The sequence below is a fragment of the Neoarius graeffei genome, chromosome 2 (assembly GCF_027579695.1).
Source record: "Neoarius graeffei isolate fNeoGra1 chromosome 2, fNeoGra1.pri, whole genome shotgun sequence".
In the NCBI taxonomy this organism is placed as follows: Eukaryota; Metazoa; Chordata; class Actinopteri; order Siluriformes; family Ariidae; genus Neoarius; species Neoarius graeffei.
In genome coordinates this window covers 56,138,395-56,158,082 of record NC_083570.1, presented here as the reverse complement: position 1 = coordinate 56,158,082, position 19,688 = coordinate 56,138,395, and the positions used below count along the sequence as shown (strand labels likewise).

At 43.2% G+C, this 19,688-nt stretch overlaps 1 protein-coding gene across 5 annotated transcripts in view; it reads left to right on the top strand.

Moving 5' to 3' along the window:
* pidd1 (p53-induced death domain protein 1) overlaps positions 1 to 19,688 on the top strand; it is a 61,458-nt gene that overhangs the window by 33,565 nt on the left and 8,205 nt on the right. For 4 of the 5 annotated variants that reach the window (XM_060914466.1, XM_060914468.1, XM_060914467.1 and 1 more), the window contains 7 exons: positions 11,125 to 11,272; positions 11,405 to 11,540; positions 12,232 to 12,382; positions 13,442 to 13,565; positions 13,909 to 14,024; positions 16,210 to 16,317; positions 19,448 to 19,641. In XM_060914466.1, coding sequence (XP_060770449.1) covers positions 11,125 to 11,272; positions 11,405 to 11,540; positions 12,232 to 12,382; positions 13,442 to 13,565; positions 13,909 to 14,024; positions 16,210 to 16,317; positions 19,448 to 19,641 — 977 coding nt within the window. Of the gene's footprint in view, positions 1 to 11,124; positions 11,273 to 11,404; positions 11,541 to 12,231; positions 12,383 to 13,441; positions 13,566 to 13,908; positions 14,038 to 16,209; positions 16,318 to 19,447; positions 19,642 to 19,688 lie in introns of those variants that run through there. The other variant, XR_009654067.1, reaches the window with a different exon arrangement.

Below are 19,688 nucleotides of genomic sequence, written 5' to 3'. Positions count from 1 at the left end.
AATACAAGTAGGCCCTATGTATTCCTAGCCACTCCCTAATCTGCCAAGCATTAAAGTCTGAAATCAATTTTTTAGTTTCATGTACTGTCTAGGACTCACCTGCTTTGCCCGTCCTTGAATCTCCACTGATCCTGCAACAGCCAGGTGCTCCATGTGCTGCAGAACAATGGAGTACTGGCCATGGCCTGTGGACATGAGGAATCCAGCGTGTCCCCTTGACGGTAGACGGTGTGCAGACCTTCACACCAAGCTCTTGCCCTAGTTGATGGAGCTCTCTCTTGGATTTTCCACTGAAGTGGTAGGTCTTCCACACGAGATGCAGGAGATCATACACCTGGCACACCATTGGTTCCTTCTTCTGCAGGGTCAGGATTGCCAACTCTAGTCTGTGAAGGCAAAAATAGTTAAAAACAACCTTTTTCTTCCCCTCTGTGTTACAAAAGTAGCTTGTGTGTCTGTATTGCTGACAAATGTGTGTGTGCATTCATTACATTATTATCATGCAGGAAAAGAGTCCCGGCAATGGAATAGATAGGTTTTTGTTAACTTCTTGAAGGATGATAGTGATGACCCTAGTTTAGTATACATTATATCTGCTACCACATAATCATAACCATATTTTTTCAGTTACAAACCTGTGTGGCATGCAGTGGATGGGGATAATATGCTCCCCTGCCTCTCTTTGGAGGAGAGCAATCACTCCTCCACGGTGGCCCATATTCACTGAGGCACCATCTGCCCCAAAGCTGATGAGCTTCGCCAACCACGACCCCCCATTGTCCTCGGGGTAAACTGCACTGAATGCAGCCTTGGTTGCATCCAGAACACCTTGAAGGACAACACAAAAACATGAAAAACAAACAAGAGATTGAGTGAATTATGCATTTATGAAACTGTACAAAAATGAAGGTTTCTTTCTAGCTGCTAGATTGACCACTTACCAATGGCATGGGAGTGTTCAAGAGCCTGTTGGCCAACCAGTAGAGTGACTGGTTTCCCACCCTCCACCAGACGCACATAGACAATCTCGCACTCAGTGTTTGATATGTCAGTGTCTCCATCGATGAGGACTGCAAGGTACTTTGCTGTTCTCAGTTGAGCAGTTAGGCTCTCTTTCAAGAGATCAGCAATTTGTCCAATCATTTCCGCACATCTGTATGAATAAGAACACTGTCGTAAAGTGCTTGTAGTTCATGCAGTCACATAACATGACTGACAATTTGTTCCAAACATTTGTTGCAGCCCTATCATTATACGAAGAATATTAAAATAAACTCTAAAAACTAACATTCAAAATTCTGCATGGTAATAATTCTTAATATAACTTCATAAAAAATACAAAAAATCGAATTAAACACACTGCTGACAACTTAATGCTGATACCTACTAGGGATGGGCAGTCAGAAAAGACACACAATAACCTACAAAATAAAACAGACTACCACTGCTGTGTGCACTTCACCCTGACTGGGCCCGTGGTGGTCATGGCCCAGAGTATCCCTAGCTGGCAACAATGTATAATGCCCGCTGTCAATGGTAACGGGAATTTTCACAGCAGAATCATGCCAGCGTATCACTTCGTAAGTAGAACAGTCAGCCTACACAAACTGTCTATCGTCATATCGTTAACATAGATGTGGCCAGTCCTTGCACGCAGGTGGGGGAAATTAAGTAGCCTACTAATGCGAACATCGTTTGAATTGAAAAAGTTGAAAACGATCATGACATTGCCTCATAATTAAACTGAAGGCTGAAACGTCAAATAAAATTAATCATAAACTTTTTGTATATGTTTTCTCATGTTCACAAGTAGCCGTATTGTAAGGGGGATAACGTATAGTCCGCGGGCGACAATAGGAAAATATTTCTCTCCGGCGTCGGGATGCTGTTCGTCTTGACGGGAATTTTTTTTCCTATAGGCTAGTCGCCCTTGGACAATACATTATCCCTTACATAATAATGATCATTATAAAATACAATATTACCTCACGTGGTTGTCGTAAGTTGGGTTCACATCAATGCCATTCTTCTTGTGCAGGGTGATAAGTGGCCCAAATCTCACAAACGGCTCTTCCTCCTTGGCGATGAAGTAGGCAATGTTCATTTTGATCTTGAGCTGTCTCATTGCCTCCATCTCCGAAATCTTCACCTGTCTAACCAGGGCTGCGTCCACCGTCGAGCCTTTGTTCTGTCGAATTAAATAACCGTCTCTGCAGGCGATGTGCCGTTTAGATATGTTGTGTTTCGTGAGACTGTCTTTTTTAAAGTGCTGGTTTCCAGTCACAAATGCCGAATTCCCTGCTTGCTTCTGCCCTTTACAGTATTTGCAGTACATTAGCTCGTTTTCAAAAACTAGCCATGGAAAAAGCTTGATCCAGTCAGCCTGAAACTTGTAAACCTTACTGTTTACACCACTGCCGGTAGTAGCACTACTATCCCTCACTGTTGTCGTATCCATTTCTTCTCTCACGATATCCTCCTCTCCCTCCTCGGATCTCACACGAGTTCTTTGAAAATACGGCGATATTTGATTTTGTAACATTTTTAGATTTACGATACTGATGCTGAGTGAACAAATGTAGCACTTTCCCCTGAGACGATGAAAAGGTTAGAACGTTGAGAGTCTTTGCTTTCCCGCCGCTCAACAGAAATGCGAGGCGTCATCGCATCGTCATCGTGTTCCAACAGTTCTGATTGGTAGGGTATGAAAACTAGAAATAAGACCACACTTTGTTTGTTATTATTTTAGGGGCAAAATGCGAATGAAATGGCTGAAATCGGTTCTCGCACGTGTGCTCCCATTCTGTTTTTCCTACTCGCACCAATCTATTTTTAGTCGCATATGCGAGTAAAATGGTCGCACTGTACAGCCTTGATCCTGACAGCCTGGTGGACGGAGTTGTCTCTCAGTCTGCTGGTTCTAGCCCTGAGACTCCACAGTCTCCTTCCTGATGGCAGCAGGCTGAAGAAGCTGTGGAGTGGGTGGGTAGGATCACCTTTCCGAGCAAGGCGGGTGCTGTATATATCTTGGGGGGAGGGGAAAGAGGTGCCGACGATCTTCTCAGCTGCTCTCACAATGTGCTGGAGGGTCTTTCGGCGGGACGCTGTGCAGGCGCCGTACCACACAGTGATACAGCTGGTCAGGATGCTCTTGATGGCACCTCCTATAAAAGGTGCACATGATGGGGGCTCTAGGTCTTCTCAGCTTGCGGCGGAAATGGAGGCGCTGGTGAGCCTTCCTGGTGAGTGATGTTGTGTTGTTGCTCCAGGGCAGGTCCTCTGAGACGTGCACTCCCAGGAACTTGGTGCTGCTCACCATCTCCACGGCAGTGCTGTTGATGGTCAGAGTAGAGCCCTGCACTCCCGTGGGAGTCCCGCGGGACCCGACGCAAAGCGGTGCAGCACGGGACAAATTTTGAAAGCTCATTGCAGGCGCAGGCGGGAGGGGGAGTGCACAATGCGGGAGCGGGCGGGAGAGGTGATAAGCTGCAGTTCCGCTAACTAAAAACGTGTTTAAAATAAAATTTATAAATTATTAATTTGTGGCAGATCACAGAATCCAGGGACACATGTCGGCCCGAGGGCATTTTGAGTTATTGACAGATTCAGAAAGTACAGTTTCTTAGCTTTCCAATGATGCCTTCCATGTGGAGATCTGACAATATTTGAAGAATGTGTGGCCTTTTGAAAGTGCATACTTCTTAAAACAGAAAAGGGAGAAAATCGCCCTCAAAGTTTTCCATCTCAGCTACCCAGGGTGTAGGGCGGGCACATAATGGTGCTCATTTGCATTACATTAAGGAAAGCCCTACCCCCTACTAGCTAGCACGATACTACTTTCATGTAAACAAAGATCACCATGTCAATTTTCCTTCCATGCAAAGTATGCCCAACACAATTATGAAGTACAAAAATAAGTCCTAAAGTATACTTTAACGTTTTGTGGTTGAAAAATTACTCACACCGTAAGAAAGAAAGATAGCACGATGATGACACAACTAACACAACACTAGTTTCATGTAAAGCCTCGGTCACAACCGGCCATACAGTACGCGCTCCTCCGGCCGGTCTACATGCAAAAAACGCATGAAACGCACGAGAGCGCGCGTGTGAAAAGCACGAGAGCGCGCGTGTGATGTGCTGATTTTCGAGCCGCAGACCGGCCGCAGAGGCTCTTTGTCATGTCAAACAAACTCTACAGGCGCTTACGTTTTTTTCAGGTTGCAAGACAAACTTACGGCCAACGTGCGTCTTTCTCCGTGAACAAAAAAAAACCCCGCAGCGATTTGGGAAACGCCAAAAATCACACGGCCAAAAAATCGTACGTCCGGTTGTGACCTAGGCTTAACCAAACCACAACACTCTCCGTTACATGCAAAAATAACCACACAGGCTTAGATTAATAAACTCACCCCATCAGAAAGAGAAACGGCGCCTTGCACGCACCAATGCCTCCGATGGAATGTAATCCTAGAACGGTCCGTGTATCATCCGATCATTCAAGTATTCCATTCAATCTGGAAAACGAGGTTGCGGTTTTTTTTGCTAGAAATGGTGATCTCCGATGTAAATACCGCGTGTCTGTTTGCTTCGCGGTGTGTCGGCTCCTCTGCGCTCTGTTTAGTAACTCATTCCATAGTGAAATTACACGCCTGTATGCAGCTAAGTAGCCATGTGCTCAACTCGGATCATACAGCTGATTAGCGGAAAAAACAAAACAAATGACTTAAATCATCATGTGAATGGCCCATATGGTAATTTACCCACACCCCCCAGCAGGCTACAGTCCTGACAAAAACGAGACAATTTTCAACAAAAAAATGTATGCTTTTCCAACAAAACAATCTATTATCTGAAATACTGATTGCATTCTTCAAGATCTCAACTTGCACATGATGGAAAAAAACAAAAATCACAAATTTCGAAAAAAAATGCTTCTTTTGCGATCATCTCGGATTCGTTTCGGCCGACATGTGTGCCTGGATTCGGTGAGGGGTCACATTTATGTCTATCATGTATAATTTGTGCTGGATATTTTATTTGGCATTAATAAAAACATTTTAAGATGCCTAAATTTGCAGATGTGGTCTAATCTCGCATACGTTTCCGATTCCTTTACGCTCTCAGTGCTTAGTTTCACCTCACCAACTTTGTCTGAAGGTGTCAGCTGCATTCAACATGGCGGACGGAATGTCTCGATGTTTAAATATCTCAGTCGTTTGACTGTGTATCGCACAGATTGTTCAATTTAAAGCGAGAAATAGACAGTGTATAATCTGAGGAGCTGGTTGTGGTTGTGCAACACTTCATATGAGAGGAGAATGAAATCGCGGTTGGAATGATAACGCCACAGACTCGGAAGTGGGAGTGCGAGTCCGCAAAGCGAAAGCTGTCAATCAAAGCGAGAGCTGTCAATCATGAGCGCATGCAGCGCTCAACTTGGAATGTGTCAGCAGAATGTCAGAGTCTAAACAATAAACTTACAATAAACCTAACAATGCCACCTATAAATACACAACATGTAGATCTACATAACGTTATCTGTGCCATCTCACAGCAGTTTGCTTAGTTATTTTTAATCAGGGCAAATAGCCTTATAGCCAAAACTAGTATATGATGCTTTAATTTATGGAGATGCCTTTTGTTTACACGTGATTTCCAAATGAGGGGTATTGCAATTTTATATTAGTCTAAATGAACATCTACACCAAGTTGCAAGCATCAGGGGAAGATTATGGACGCACCAAATTTGACTTAACGGTCATTTAATGGTGAAATGCCGTTCGCACTGTCAGCCAACTTCGGGTTGTTTCTCTGAATTCCGACAATAAATGAGACCATCCGAACACATCTGAAAACATCGTGGTTTGAACTGTGTTGGTTCAAATCAACTTGGTTCAGACCAAGTTGGTCCTACAGCTTTGGGAAACAGTCGTTTTTTGGATGTTAGTTAGTTCAAACTGGCATCGTACCATATTGGTTTAATGCTAACTTGGTTGGTTGGTTGGGAAACGCACCCCTGAACGTGAGCTGTAGATATTTATGCTCAAATCCACTCAAAGTAGGGGGCGGGGCACCATCACGCTGTGTCTTTAAATTATATTAATTTCTTATAGGCCTACTTGTATTTCCTAGAATGTAAATGTGAGGAGTGACATATAAGCTATGTGCAATATACAATATTCTTAATATCCACTGTAGATATTGGTAGGTGTGTTGGGTATCTCTGTAAAGCCTCAGCTGCGCATGCCGCCTGGCAACGCGCACCCTCGCTACGTGCGCCAGGTGAAGGATCGGTCAGTGGAGAGCTCAGCTAAGCTCAGCATGTTTAATTCCCCAAGCCAATGACAAGAACTTTTGTGAGAAATAACACGAACGTCTGCATCATGCGGGATTTGCGGGCGGGAGCGGGACAAAATATGGCAGGCGGGAGCGGGACTGAAAATCATAACTCTTTGCGGGAGCGGGCGGGAGCTAGCCTGGGCCCGCACATCCTAAGTGTGACGCAACACGGGGGGCTGTTGCGAACTTAGTCTGGCAAGGCAAGCTATCTCCAGCTCTTCCAAGCTCCCGAAAAATCGGGAGCCAATCAACTTTGAGCATCTCCAACGGCCCTGGGTAGAGGCGTGTTCAAGGCAGTGACGTAGTAGAACTGCGACCGGAAGCCATAGATCGTTTACAGAATCTATGCCGGAAGCGCTTCATTCACTAGAAACATTACGAACATGGAGCAGCGGCAAGCCTTTGACACAGCGATAGATGCTGTATTGAAAGCATTCAACGGGAAGTTCTCATTGAAAACAGAGCAAAAAGCAGCCCTGGAGGTATTTATTTAAAGGAAGGACGTTTTCGCCTTGCTCCCGACCGGCTTCGGTAAGAGTTTAATCTACCAGTTAGCCCCGCTGGTAGCCAAATCAATGGGGCTCAGCGAGAATCCTATCGTTGTGGTCGTCTCGCCTTTGATCGCGCTATTATCTTCCTCTTCCTCTTCAGCTCCTCCTTCTTCTTCCTGTTATTCAAGCAGTTTCCATCGCCTCACATACGTCAGAGGAAAGAGTGATGTGATTGGTTTAAGCTTCGTCACAGCCTTTTCTGGCTTTGATCAGTAGCAAACTGAGGCATTTCAGGGAGGCGGGTCAACCACGCGCTTTGGGAAACGGTTGTGCTTAATATCTATGCCAGACCAAATGCTCGCAGAGCTCTGAAGTTGCGTTAGCCAGACTAGGCGGGAGCGGGACTGCACAATGCGGGAGCGGGCGGGAGCGGGACTGAAAATTCTGTCCCGTGCAGACCTCTAGGTCAGAGGAGCATGCTGGGTGCGCATTTTCCTGAAGTCCACAACAATCTCCTTCATCTTATCAATGTTCAGAGAGAGATTGTTGTGTCTGCACCACAAGGCCAGGCGGCTCACCTCGCTCCTGTAGTTTGTCTCATCGTTGTTACCTGATGAGACCCGCCGCAGTCGTGTCATCTGCAAACTTGATGAAGAGGTTAGAACTGTGTGACGGTGTGCAGTCGTGTGTCAGCAGAGTGAATAGAAGGGGGCTCAACACACATCCTTGGGGGGCCCCCCGTGTTCAGTGTGATGGTGCTGGATGTGTTACTGCCAACCTGTACTGCCTGTGGTCTCCCGGTCAGGAAGTCTAACAGCCAGTTGCACGGTGAGGTGTTCAGTCCCAGCCTGTCCAGTTTGAAAATGAGCTGTTGGGGGATGATGGTGTTAAATGTCGAGCTGAAATCAATGAATAGCATTCTAACATAAGAATCTTTTGTGTCTAAATGTGTGAGGGCTGTGTGGAGGGCAGTGGAGATGGCATCATTGATCGATCGAGCGATTGGACCGATATGCAAATTGGAAGGGATCCAGGGAGGGAGGGGGGGGGAAGGATAGACTTGATGTGTTGCATGACTAGCCATTCAAAGCACTTCATAAGGATGGAGGTGAGTGCCGCCGGACGGTAGTCATTGAAACAGGAGGGCGACGCCTTCTTCGGGATAGGGATGATGGTGGTGGCTTTGAAGCATGTAGGGACAATGGCCTGACTCAGCGAGATGTTAAAGATGTCTCATATACCATGAGTAGAGAAAAACAAAATGGCGGAGTGTTTTTCTCAAACTATGGAGGATGAAATAAAAACTACTCAAAACCCTAAAAAAACAAAAAAAGCAACAAAATATGGACTGAAAGTAATTGATGGTAAAAACGTATCTCTTTTTTTTTTCAAGAATTATCACATTTTTCACAAATTGCTGCTGTCATTTCACCGGTTTGTTTACATTCTTAGCAGAAATTATATCGGACATTTTGTATAAAAAGCTTTTATTTATTGAATTTGCAAAAAATAAAAATGCTCTGTTTCTCAAAATCCAGTGAATATGGATATAATAAAACAGTTATTCCACTCAATCTCATCATACATGGCTTATAGCTGACTTGGCACTACATGCCTCATCGACTATCGGCTCATGTACGACTTGATTTCATGGAATAACTGTGAAATATATCTAGGTGTACAGTAAACTCTGGGATGTTGGTGGGTTTCCTCACATGAGCTGCTCGCTTCAGGTCCTTCCACAACATTTCGATTGGATTTTTTTTTTTAAAGATTTTTTTGGGGCTTTTTTCACCTTTATTGGATAGGACAGTATAGAGACAGGAAATGAGCGGGGGAGGGATCGGGAAATGACCTCGGGTCGGAATCAAACCCGGGTCCCCGGATTTATGGTATGGCGCCTTATCCACCTGAGCCACAACGCCCCCATTTCGATTGGATTAAGGTCAGGACTTTGACTTGGCCATTCCAAAACATTAACTTTATTCTTCTTTAACCATTCTTTGGTAGAACGACTTGTGTGCTTAGGGTCGTTGTCTTGCTGCATGACCCACCTTCTCTTGAGATTCACTTCATGGACAGATGTCCTGACATTTTCCTTTAGAATTCACTGGTATAATTCAGAATTCATTGTTCCATCAATGATGGCAAGCCGTCCTGGCCCAGATGCAGCAAAACAGGCCCAAACCATGATGCTACCACCACCATGTTTCACAGATGGGATAAGGTTCTTATGCTGGAATGCAGTGTTTTCCTTTCTCCAAACATAACGCTTCTCATTTAAACCAAAAAGTTCTATTTTGGTCTCATCCGTCCACAAAACATTTTTCCAATAGCCTTCTGGCTTGTCCACGTGATCTTTAGCAAACTGCAGACGAGCAGCAATGTTCTTTTTGGAGAGCAGTGGTTTTCTCCTTGCAACCCTGCCATGCACACCATTGTTGTTCAGTGTCCTCCTGATGGTGGACTCATGAACATTAACATTAGCCAATGTGAGAGAGGCCTTCAGTTGCTTAGAAGTTACCCTGGGGTCCTTTGTGACCTCGCCGACTATTACACACCTGGCTCTTGGAGTGATCCTTGTTGGTCGGCCACTCCTGGGGAGGGTAACAATGGTCTTGAATTTCCTCCATTTGTACACAATCTGTCTGACTGTGGATTGGTGGAGTCCAAACTCTTTAGAGATGGTTTTGTAACCTTTTCCAGCCTGATGAGGATCAACAACGCTTTTTCTGAGGTCCTCAGAAATCTCCTTTGTTCGTGCCATGATACACTTCCACAAACGTGTTGTGAAGATCAGACTTTGGTAGATCCCTGTTCTTTAAATAAAACAGGGTGCCCACTCACACCTGATTGTCATCCCATTGATTGAAAACACCTGACTCGAATTTCACCTTCAAATTAACTGCTAATCCTAGAGGTTCACATACTTTTGCCACTCACAGATATGTAATATTGGATCATTTTCCTCAATAAATAAATGACCAAGTATAATATTTTTGTCTCATTTGTTTAACTGGCTTCTCTTTATCTACTTTTAGGATTTGTGTGAAAATCTGCTGATGTTTTAGGTCATATTTATGCAGAAACGTAGAAAATTCTAAAGGGTTCACAAACTTTCAAGCACCACTGTACGTACTAAAATTTGATTACTAAATGAGACAATAGGCAGGTACGTTTAATGACGTGTAAACTCCCAACTTTTGGGTTAATGTTTTAAAACGTTATCAGGATGTTAATTATAATCTAATTTTTACTTGAATGGTCAAATATTGTTCATAACTAATTTGGATATTTTGTGTACTGTAAATATGTAGCATATAGTTATAACTTGATTTTAGAAAATAACTGTTTTGACTATCTGTGATGGACTGGCAGTCCATCCAGGGTGTATTCTCACCTCACGCTCAGTGTTCCTCGGATAGACTCTGGATCAACCACAACCCTGACAAGGATTACAGTGACTGACTGACTGAGTGACTGACTGAGTGACTTACTTACTTACTTACTTACTTACTTTCTTTTGGACTATTCCATGCACTTTTTATGCGAATCAAACCCCATGGGTCTTTGTATTCATTTTCATATGTACTATGTGGAAGCGGGCGGCACGGTGGTGTAGTGGTTAGCGCTGTCGCCTCACAGCAAGAAGGTCCTGGGTTTGAGCCCCGGGGCCGGCGAGGGCCTTTCTGTGCGGAGTTTGCATGTTCTCCCCGTGTCTGCATGGGTTTCCTCCGGGTGCTCCGGTTTCCCCCACAGTCCAAAGACATGCAGGTTAGGTTAACTGGTGACTCTAAATTGAGCGTAGGTGTGAATGTGAGTGTGAATGGTTGTCTGTGTCTATGTGTCAGCCCTGTGATGACCTGGCGACTTGTCCAGGGTGTACCCCGCCTTTCGCCCGTAGTCAGCTGGGATAGGCTCCAGCTTGCCTGAGACCCTGTAGAAGGATAAAGCGGCTAGAGATAATGAGATGAGATGAGACTATGTGGAAGCTGATGCTGTATATCTCACACAGTCACTTTTAGCAGACTAAAATAACGTCTGGGTTTGTGTCGAGCTGGATTTTAGTACTGTGTTATTACAAGCGCTTAGTAAATAAAATTGAATGGAATTAAACATGTCCTGCGCATTCATGTTATACCTTCTATAATCCTTGCCAATTAAGTGATTGTGAATATATTAATGTCAATTTCAATATCAATGCCAGTATTGGTCCATAAGTGATCTAGCTGATGTATCTATACAGGTCTGTTAAGCAGTATGTAAATGATGTATTTTTTGCTATACCCAGGTGCTGCAGGTGGCAGAGTCTGTGGTGCAGGATCTGACTGGGGACCCACACGCCAGAGCTAGCCCCCTCCTCTGCCTCTCCCAAACTCCCAGCATGCACTTCCTCCAGCCAGTCAAAGTGCAGATCCCACTTCCACCTGGGCTTACTGGTGCTTAGACTGTTTCTTTTTTTCTGTCTTTTTCCCTTTTCTGCTGTTCTACCAGGTAAGGAGTGTGTGTGTGTGTGTGTGTGTGTGTGTGTGTGTGTGTGTGTGTGTGTGTGTGTGTGTGTGTTTTTTTAGGACTTACAATCGATATGTCTCGGCTGCACCTGCTGCATGGTGACCCTGAGGCTCACATCTGGACTGATGTTACCGCTCAGGTGTCTTTATACATCACACATCTCTATGCCATCTTTTCTGTCACACACTTCTCATGGTGAGTCATGAGACCATACACGTAGCATCTAACACAGCACTGTAATTTCCTGTGTTCTGGTTTATGTTTTTTAAAAAATGGTTTAGTGACACCATTTATTCCAACTTTGCTGGGCTTGGATTAAAGATGCAGTATGTAACATTTGTGATGGAAATTCAGTATGTAGCCTTGTCAAGAACTTTTGAAAATGATAAAATATTTTTGAGATAAATCAACAACATGGCTTTATTTGCTCGCTAACAAGGCTGACGTTTTGAGTGGCACTTTGTCCTCCATGGTTTTTTTTGTTTTTTTTTTAAGCAAACGCCCCCCCCCCCCCCCCCCCCCCCCCCCCCCCACTTCAGCCTGAATGATACAAAAGTCATGTCACTCTGTGGGGTCTCGGAAAAGTGCTTTGTGGCCTCTTTTCCTAGAGTTACTGACAGTTTAAAAAAACAAACAAAAGCAACTAAACACACTTTGGGTGGGAAAAACACCAAGTGTGAAAGCACACACATTTATTTCAGATAACTAGAGAGGTGTACAAATTCCTTAAAGTTACATACTGCTGCTTTAACTCTAGTTACTGTACACTGTAACACAATCACACAAAATTTAAATGTATGACTCTGTTCAATTTGTGACCTAAAAACTGGTCATATGTTAATGGTTTGGGAAGACTTATAAAACGTGTGTGTGTGTGTGTGTTTAGGTACTGGCTGTGGTACACCACTCACAGCTGCATTAGTGGAGTAGTGAGGAAAGTGTACCACAGACTAAAGCAGTTCAGGGTTCAGTTTCTGGTGCTGCAGAGAAAAACAGACCTCACACAAGTGCTCCTGCAGTGTCTGCCTTCGGATAAGGTGTGTGTATGTACATGTGTGAAAATACTCAGAATAATCTTTACATGCTTATGATATTTTGTTCGTTTGTTTGACTGTATAACTGCAAACCCATACATATGTTATTTACCAGCTGGGAGGTCCGTATCGTGAAATACCGTGACCGAGGTCTTGAAAGTACTGACCGAGGTCACGGTATTTCACCATACAGACCGACCTTAAGCTGGTAAATAATATATTTCTTTTTTTCTTTACCAAATTCTAACAGAAAACGAGAGCGCCCGAAAGGGAAAACCGAGCCGAGCCGCCATTTTGAATTCTCATTCACGGCTGTAATGCAAATGGCTTCCTCCTCGGTATACAAGTGCACTTCCATGGCAGGAAAAGAAACGATATTTTGCCGCCTATGTAGCCCCCTATTTATACAAATAGGAGTCATTCAGGATTCCGCCATGTTTTTGCTCGGCGTTAGCAACAGTTAGAGGTTTTTAGCTTTCTCCTGAAATGTTTTCTTTTATTTCTTCTTCCTCAGGGTAGTAAAACTCGCTTTCGCTGTGAACACTGTCGTTATCGCTATCCATGCTGTAAAATTAATGCTATTCTCCTGAGAAATGCTCCCAAAAATTTATAAGATTTTTGATAAAAATCTTATAAATAAATCTTACAAAAAAGTTCACTGTTGACAAAAATTGCTACTATGTTTGTTGTTGTTGTGAACGAGCGAGTCGCCAGAGGTCCGTAACTGGGGTCCGTACCGTAGGATACAGACACGCTCGCCAGCCAATCAGAGCGCAGGATTTGATGAAAACCGCACCGCAAAAAAACAAAAAAACATATTTGGTCATATTTCTTTAACCATTTAATGTGACAATTTGCAGGGTTTTTTTTTTTTTGCTGCAGTTGCTATGGTGATATGAATACGTTCTTGATTGTCCAGCTTGAGAGTAAGACAGGAGGAATGATAACACTTCACTCATGATGTAGAAAAAATATAAACCGTGACAGCCCTAGATCTATTGTGTGGGGTGTTTTTTTTTTTTTGAGTAAATGGTGTGTGTCTGTCTGTCTGTCTTGGTGCAGGTCGACAGTAGGTTAGTCTCTCTATCAGAGCAGTATGATGGGCCTCAGCCTTCAGATGTGTGTAACCTGTTGGAAGGAGAGCAGTTCTTCGCTGGGTTTGAGAGAGGCATCGACATCACTTCTGGTGTGCCCACACACACACACACACACACACACACACACACACACACACACACACACACACACACACACACACAGTACTCCACACACACAGCCATTAAACCAGATTGTTTGGAGTAGGCTTATCTGGATGGGCTTGTAATTGGTTAGGAGATCATGTTCGTTCATGGGTTGGGTCGCATGTGTATGAATAGTTTATAAACCAATTGTGCTGTAGATGAAATTACACCCAAGCACAAACCAACTGATGGTGTTGCAGGTTATTATTATTATTATTATTATTATTATTACTGTTATCTGTAACCTGCAATACTTCTTTTACACTGATGTGGTTTCTCTTCTGTCAGATCGACCAGATTGCAGAGAGGGCAGACTGGCCTTCACCTTCTACTCTCACCTGAAGAACATCAAAGAGGTGCACGTGTGCCCGACACACCAACAAGAGGGAACTGTTCGAGGACAGGTGAACAAGAACGGTCTGCACTGTACCTGCAGTTCTAGCCCACATTGTTGTTTACTGGACACAGCTAAGATTTCAGAACAGGCTAATGTGTTGAGTTAATAAATCAATTATTAAATGCTTTAGTTTTGTGTACGTTACTTTATACAGTGGTGCTTGAAAGTTTGTGAACCCTTTAGAATTTTCTATATTTCTGCATAAATATGACCTAAAACATCATCAGATTTTCACACAAGTCCTAAAAGTAGATAAAGAGAACCCAGTTAAACAAATGAGACAAAAGTATGATACTTGGTCATTTATTTATTGAAGAAAATGATCCAATATTACATATCTGTGAGTGGCAAAAGTATGTGAACCTTTGCTTTCAGTATCTGGTGTGACCCCCTTGTGCAGCAATAACTGCAACTAAACGTTTCCGGTAACTGTTGATCAGTCCTGCACACCGGCTTGGAGGGATTTTAGCCCGTTCCTCCGTACAGAACAGCTTCAACTCTGGGATGTTGGTGGGTTTCCTCACATGAACTGCTCGCTTCAGGTCCTTCCACGACATTTCGATTGGATTAAGGTCAGGACTTTGACTTGGCCATTCCAAAACATTAACTTTATTCTTCTTTAACCATTCTTTGGTAGAATGACTTGTGTGCTTAGGGTCGTTGTCTTGCTGCATGACCCACCTTCTCTTGAGATTCAGTTCATGGACAGATGTCCTGACATTTTCCTTTAGACTTCGCTGGTATAATTCAGAATTTATTGTTCCATCAATGATGGCAAGCCGTCCTGGCCCAGATGCAGCGAAACAGGCCCAAACCATGATACTACCACCACCATGTTTCACAGATGGGATAAGGTTCTTATGCTGGAATGCAGTGTTTTCCTTTCTCCAAACATAACGCTCCTCATTTAAACTAAAAAATTCTATTTTGGTCTCATCCATCCACAAAACATTTTTCCAATAGCCTTCTGGCTTGTCCACATGATCCTTAGCAAACTTCAGATGAGCAGCAATATTCTTTTTGGAAAGCAGTGGTTTTCTCCTTGCAAACCTGCCATGCACACCATTGTTGTTCAGTGTTCTCCAGATGGTGGACTCATGAACATTAACATTAGCCAATGTGAGAGAGGCCTTCAGTTGCTTAGAAGTTACCCTGGGGTCCTTTGTGACCTCGCCGACTATTACACGCCTTGTTCTTGGAGTGATCTTTGTTGGTCGACCACTCCTGGGGAGGGTAACAATGGTCATGAATTTCCTCCATTTGTACACAGTCTGTCTGACTGTGGATTGGTGGAGTCCAAACTCTTTAGAGATGGTTTTGTAACCTTTTCCAGCCTGATGAGCATCAACAACACTTTTTCTGAGGTCCTCAGAAATCTCCTTTGTTCGTGCCATGATACACTTCCACAAACATGTGTTGTGAAGATCAGACTTTGACAGATCCCTGTTCTTTAAATAAAACAGGGTGCCCACTCACAATCTGATTGTCATCCCATTGATTGAAAACACCCGACTCTAATTTCACCTTCAAATTAACTGCTAATCCTAGAGGTTCACATACTTTTGCCACTCATAGATATGTAATTTTGGATTGTTTTCCTCAATAAATAAATGACCAAGTAAAATATTTTTGTCTCATTTGTTTAACTGGGTTCTCTTTATCTACTTTTAGGACTTGTGTGAAAATCTGATGTTGTTTTAGGTCATATTTATGCAGAAATATAGAAAATTCTGAAGGGTTCACGAACTTTCAAGCACCACTGTACATCAATGTGGTCCCAAGCAGATCTTTTATTCTCCAAAGAAAAAGCATTTTGGAAAATAGATCAGTCTTTCCACTTGTGTTTTTTATAGTAATTTTATATGTAGTTAACCGTGTGTGTGTGTGTGTGTGTGTTTTATATACTACTGAGGACCATATGTCCCCACAAGGATAGTAAAATCCGACCATTTCGATTTTGTGGGGACATTTGGATGGTCCCCACAAGGAAATTGCTGCTGTTGTGTTTTTTTTTTAAACAAAAGTAAAGATAAATGAATAAATAAAAGGGCCAAAAAAGTTACCTTTTCATTACTGAGGTTAGGTTTAGGTGCAGGCACAACATGAATTAACTGCAATCATAATTGTCAGTGGAGCGTCCTCACAAAGATAGTGAGACGTGTGTGTGTGTGTGTGCGTGTTTATTTTCTTAGGTATCGTTCTACAGAGGCGAGGTACCCAGTGACCTACCAGAGGAAGTCAGTCGGAAAAGGAAGGGCCATGACAGCCAGTGGATGGCTACACTCCCCCTTAGACTTCCTGTAAGTTTCACAGAATGAATACGTCAGGGATGAGAGTTTTCCGCTTTTTGGCGGATTTCCGCTTTTTCTGAGTAAAAATCGGCCTTTTTATATTATGCCAAATCCGTTGAGAATTTTTTTTTCATTTATTGAGGGGGGTTGGGGCATGTTCCTTCGTGATACTCAAGCGTAATTCATTTATACGACGATTTTACGTGTTTACATTTTCGCCATCTTTAGTCTTGCAAAGTCTCGCGGTAGAATGCGTGTTATCTACAATGTAATTGGCCAAAACATCGATGGCGAGAGCATGATAGCCAATCATAACAGGTCTTACAAAAGTACCCACAGCCGTTCTATTTTATCGAAACTTGCACATGTTCATCGTCGCTGCTCTTCAAAAATACGTTTCTCTTTCATCTATCGTTTTGTCCATCATGTCTATGACAGATGGTCAGTAAATCTGAATTAATGCTGACAGTTTTGAAAACTTAAATATTTCAAAAGACTTTTTGAAGAAATCATATGCAACTAATGAGGACATAGGGAGAAAAGGTCAGTCACTCTAAGAAATTTTATTTAATATATGAACATTTTGATAATTAATAGAACTTAAGCTTAATGTGAATTTAGTTTGTCATTTTTGTTGATCATGAATTATAACCATACCCTTGAATGTAGAATGTGATTTTATTTTGAATTCAAACAATACTCCTATTGATTTGAAACATATTTTCATGTAAATATATAAAAAAGACAACGGATATTTTTTTTTTATCTACTACAGCTCAGATTGCAGGAAAAGTGGTTTGTAAGGCCTTGTTTTTCAAAATTTTTCTGGGGGGGGGGTTATCTATGGAATCAATTTTGTGTCAAAATGTTCATACAATACTTTTGAAATATCAAACAAAAACGACAAATCAGAATACAAAAAAACAAAAAAAAGTTAATTTTTTTAGACTGGCAAACAAATTATTCGTGTAATCGTGCAAAATATCAGTCTATTACTCTTCAGAAACCTTTTATTTTTGTTCCGCGTCTTTCTCAGTTTTGTCTGACGTAATTTATTTTGGTTGCGATTCCAGCTTTCTCGTTTGCGCTCCCTGACTTTTTGCTTGCAGTTTTGGCACAAACTTCACGTGTGGGCGGGCTGTCCAGGAATGCATTCCCATTGGCTAACTTGTGTTTGACTGACAGCTACGCTCAGCCATTCCCTACTCGGATTCTGGCGGACTGTTTGACGAGTGACCGATCCATTGACGGGAAACAAGGATCGAGTGGACTTCAGTGGCGACTATGATATTGAATTTACACTTTGTTGAATTAATTCAGTATCATAGTCGCCACTGAAGTCCACTCGATCCTTGTTTACCGGCAATGGATCGGTCACTCGTCAAACAGTCCGCCAGAATCCGAGTAGGGAATGGCTGAGCGTAGCTGTCAGCCAAACACAAGTTAGCCAATGGGAATGCATTCCTGGACAGCCCGCCCACACGTGAAGTTTGTGCCAAAACTGCAAGCAAAAAGTCAGGGAGCGCAAACGAGAAAGCTGGAATCGCAACCAAAATAAATTACGGCAAACAAAACTGAGAAAGATGCGGAACAAAAATAAAAGGTTTCTGAAGAGTAATACGCTACGTTCACACTGCAAGGCTTAATGCTCAATTCCGATTTTTTTGTGAAATCCGATTTTTTTGTGAGGTCGTTCACATTAACAAATATATGCGACTTGTATGTGATCCTCAGTGTGAACGAAAAGCGACCTAAAAGTGTTCTGCATGCGCATTGCAGGATACGACGACGTCACACGCAGTGAGCATGGCCAGTGTTTACGGAAGTAAAACCGCCCGGTTGCGGTATGACCCATCCAATCTAGCTTGAATAGCTGCATCCCCCCAAATGGAAATCAGCTCCCTAACCTCTGCGTCCTTCCATTGAGAAGATTCAGAACCTTCACAGCCCGAAGCGTCCCTCGCATTGATGTCATGCGCAGGGGCGCAGATATGTTTTTTGAACTGTGAGGGACAAAAAACTGGGGGGGGACAAAGCTGCCAGCAAACCAACCCCAACCCCGATATGCCTGTCAAACTTGTTGCGGGTTACCATAGCAACCAAGCTCGAGCTCGCAACCTGTGCAGTCTGCGCAGCTCAACCAACCGAATGTCAGTCTTTGTTTTATGTGAGTTGTTGCAACTATGTATACACTGCTGTGCACCTCAATAAACCGAATGGTAATTAGTCTTTTGATTTTTCCGTGAGGTTTGCCTTATGCAAAGAAAGACAGCATAGACGTTTTTTCCTCCCTATAAGTGGGGGGGACCGAACGAGGTGAATTTAAATCTGGGTGGGACGAGTCCCCCCCCTCTATCTGCGCCCGTGATTATGCGCCATGTTGTTGTAACTTTTCTTTGAGAGACCCGCCGCCTACTTCAGCGCAGAATAGTGACGTTTGTGGCTTGTTGATGACGTGTAAGTCGGATGAATGCGACCTGGCGGTTCAGACTGAAGTCGCATATGAAAAGAGCGGATAGGAATCGGAATTAGGACCACATATCCAAACGGCCTGGGTAGGATTTGAAAAAATCGGATCTGTGTCGTTCATATTGTCAATAAAAGATCGGATACAGGTCACATATGGGCGAAAAGATCGGATTTGAGTCACTTCAGCCTGCAGTGTGAACGTAGCCATAGACTGATTTTGCACAATTACACGAATAATTAGTTTGCCAGTCTAAAAAAAATTTGACTTTTTTTTTTTTTTGTATTTTGATTTGTCGTTTTTGTTTAATATTTCAAAAGTATTGTATGAACATTTTGGCACAAAATTGATTCCATAGGTATCCCTCCCAGACCCCCGTTGGCTTCGGGCACCTTCGGCGCCCTCACATACCTTTATCTTGTTTTCTGCTTTTTTGATGACCACCCACTCTCATCCCTGATACATACATGGTGGTTGACAGTGTAATGCTAATTGCTGCTTTACAAAAGCCAAATTTATCATCACTTTTGTCCTCATGGGTAAGACTGGGATAGATTTTCATCTCCACTGACCCACAGAGAGTGGAACTTTCTTTTCTCTGCTCAAATTCACTACAATTAGCATCCAGCGTTTTTCATACAGTCCCACACTTGTATTCTCACACACACACAGGGTGCTGACCAGGAGGGCAGTGTGTATGCAGAGCGGCAGTATCCTCCACTAAACCTCGGTGATCCTGAGAGCGGCTATCTGACCGAGACCAACTTGCTGGCCATCTCGTTACGCATCAGCCAGGACTGGCGCAGCATCGGCATCAACCTGGGCATCAGCTATCAGGAGTTGGATCGCATCCAGTTCAAACACAGGTGTGCATCACAGGGGGCATGGGAGGGACAGAGAGCCTGTCTCCCAC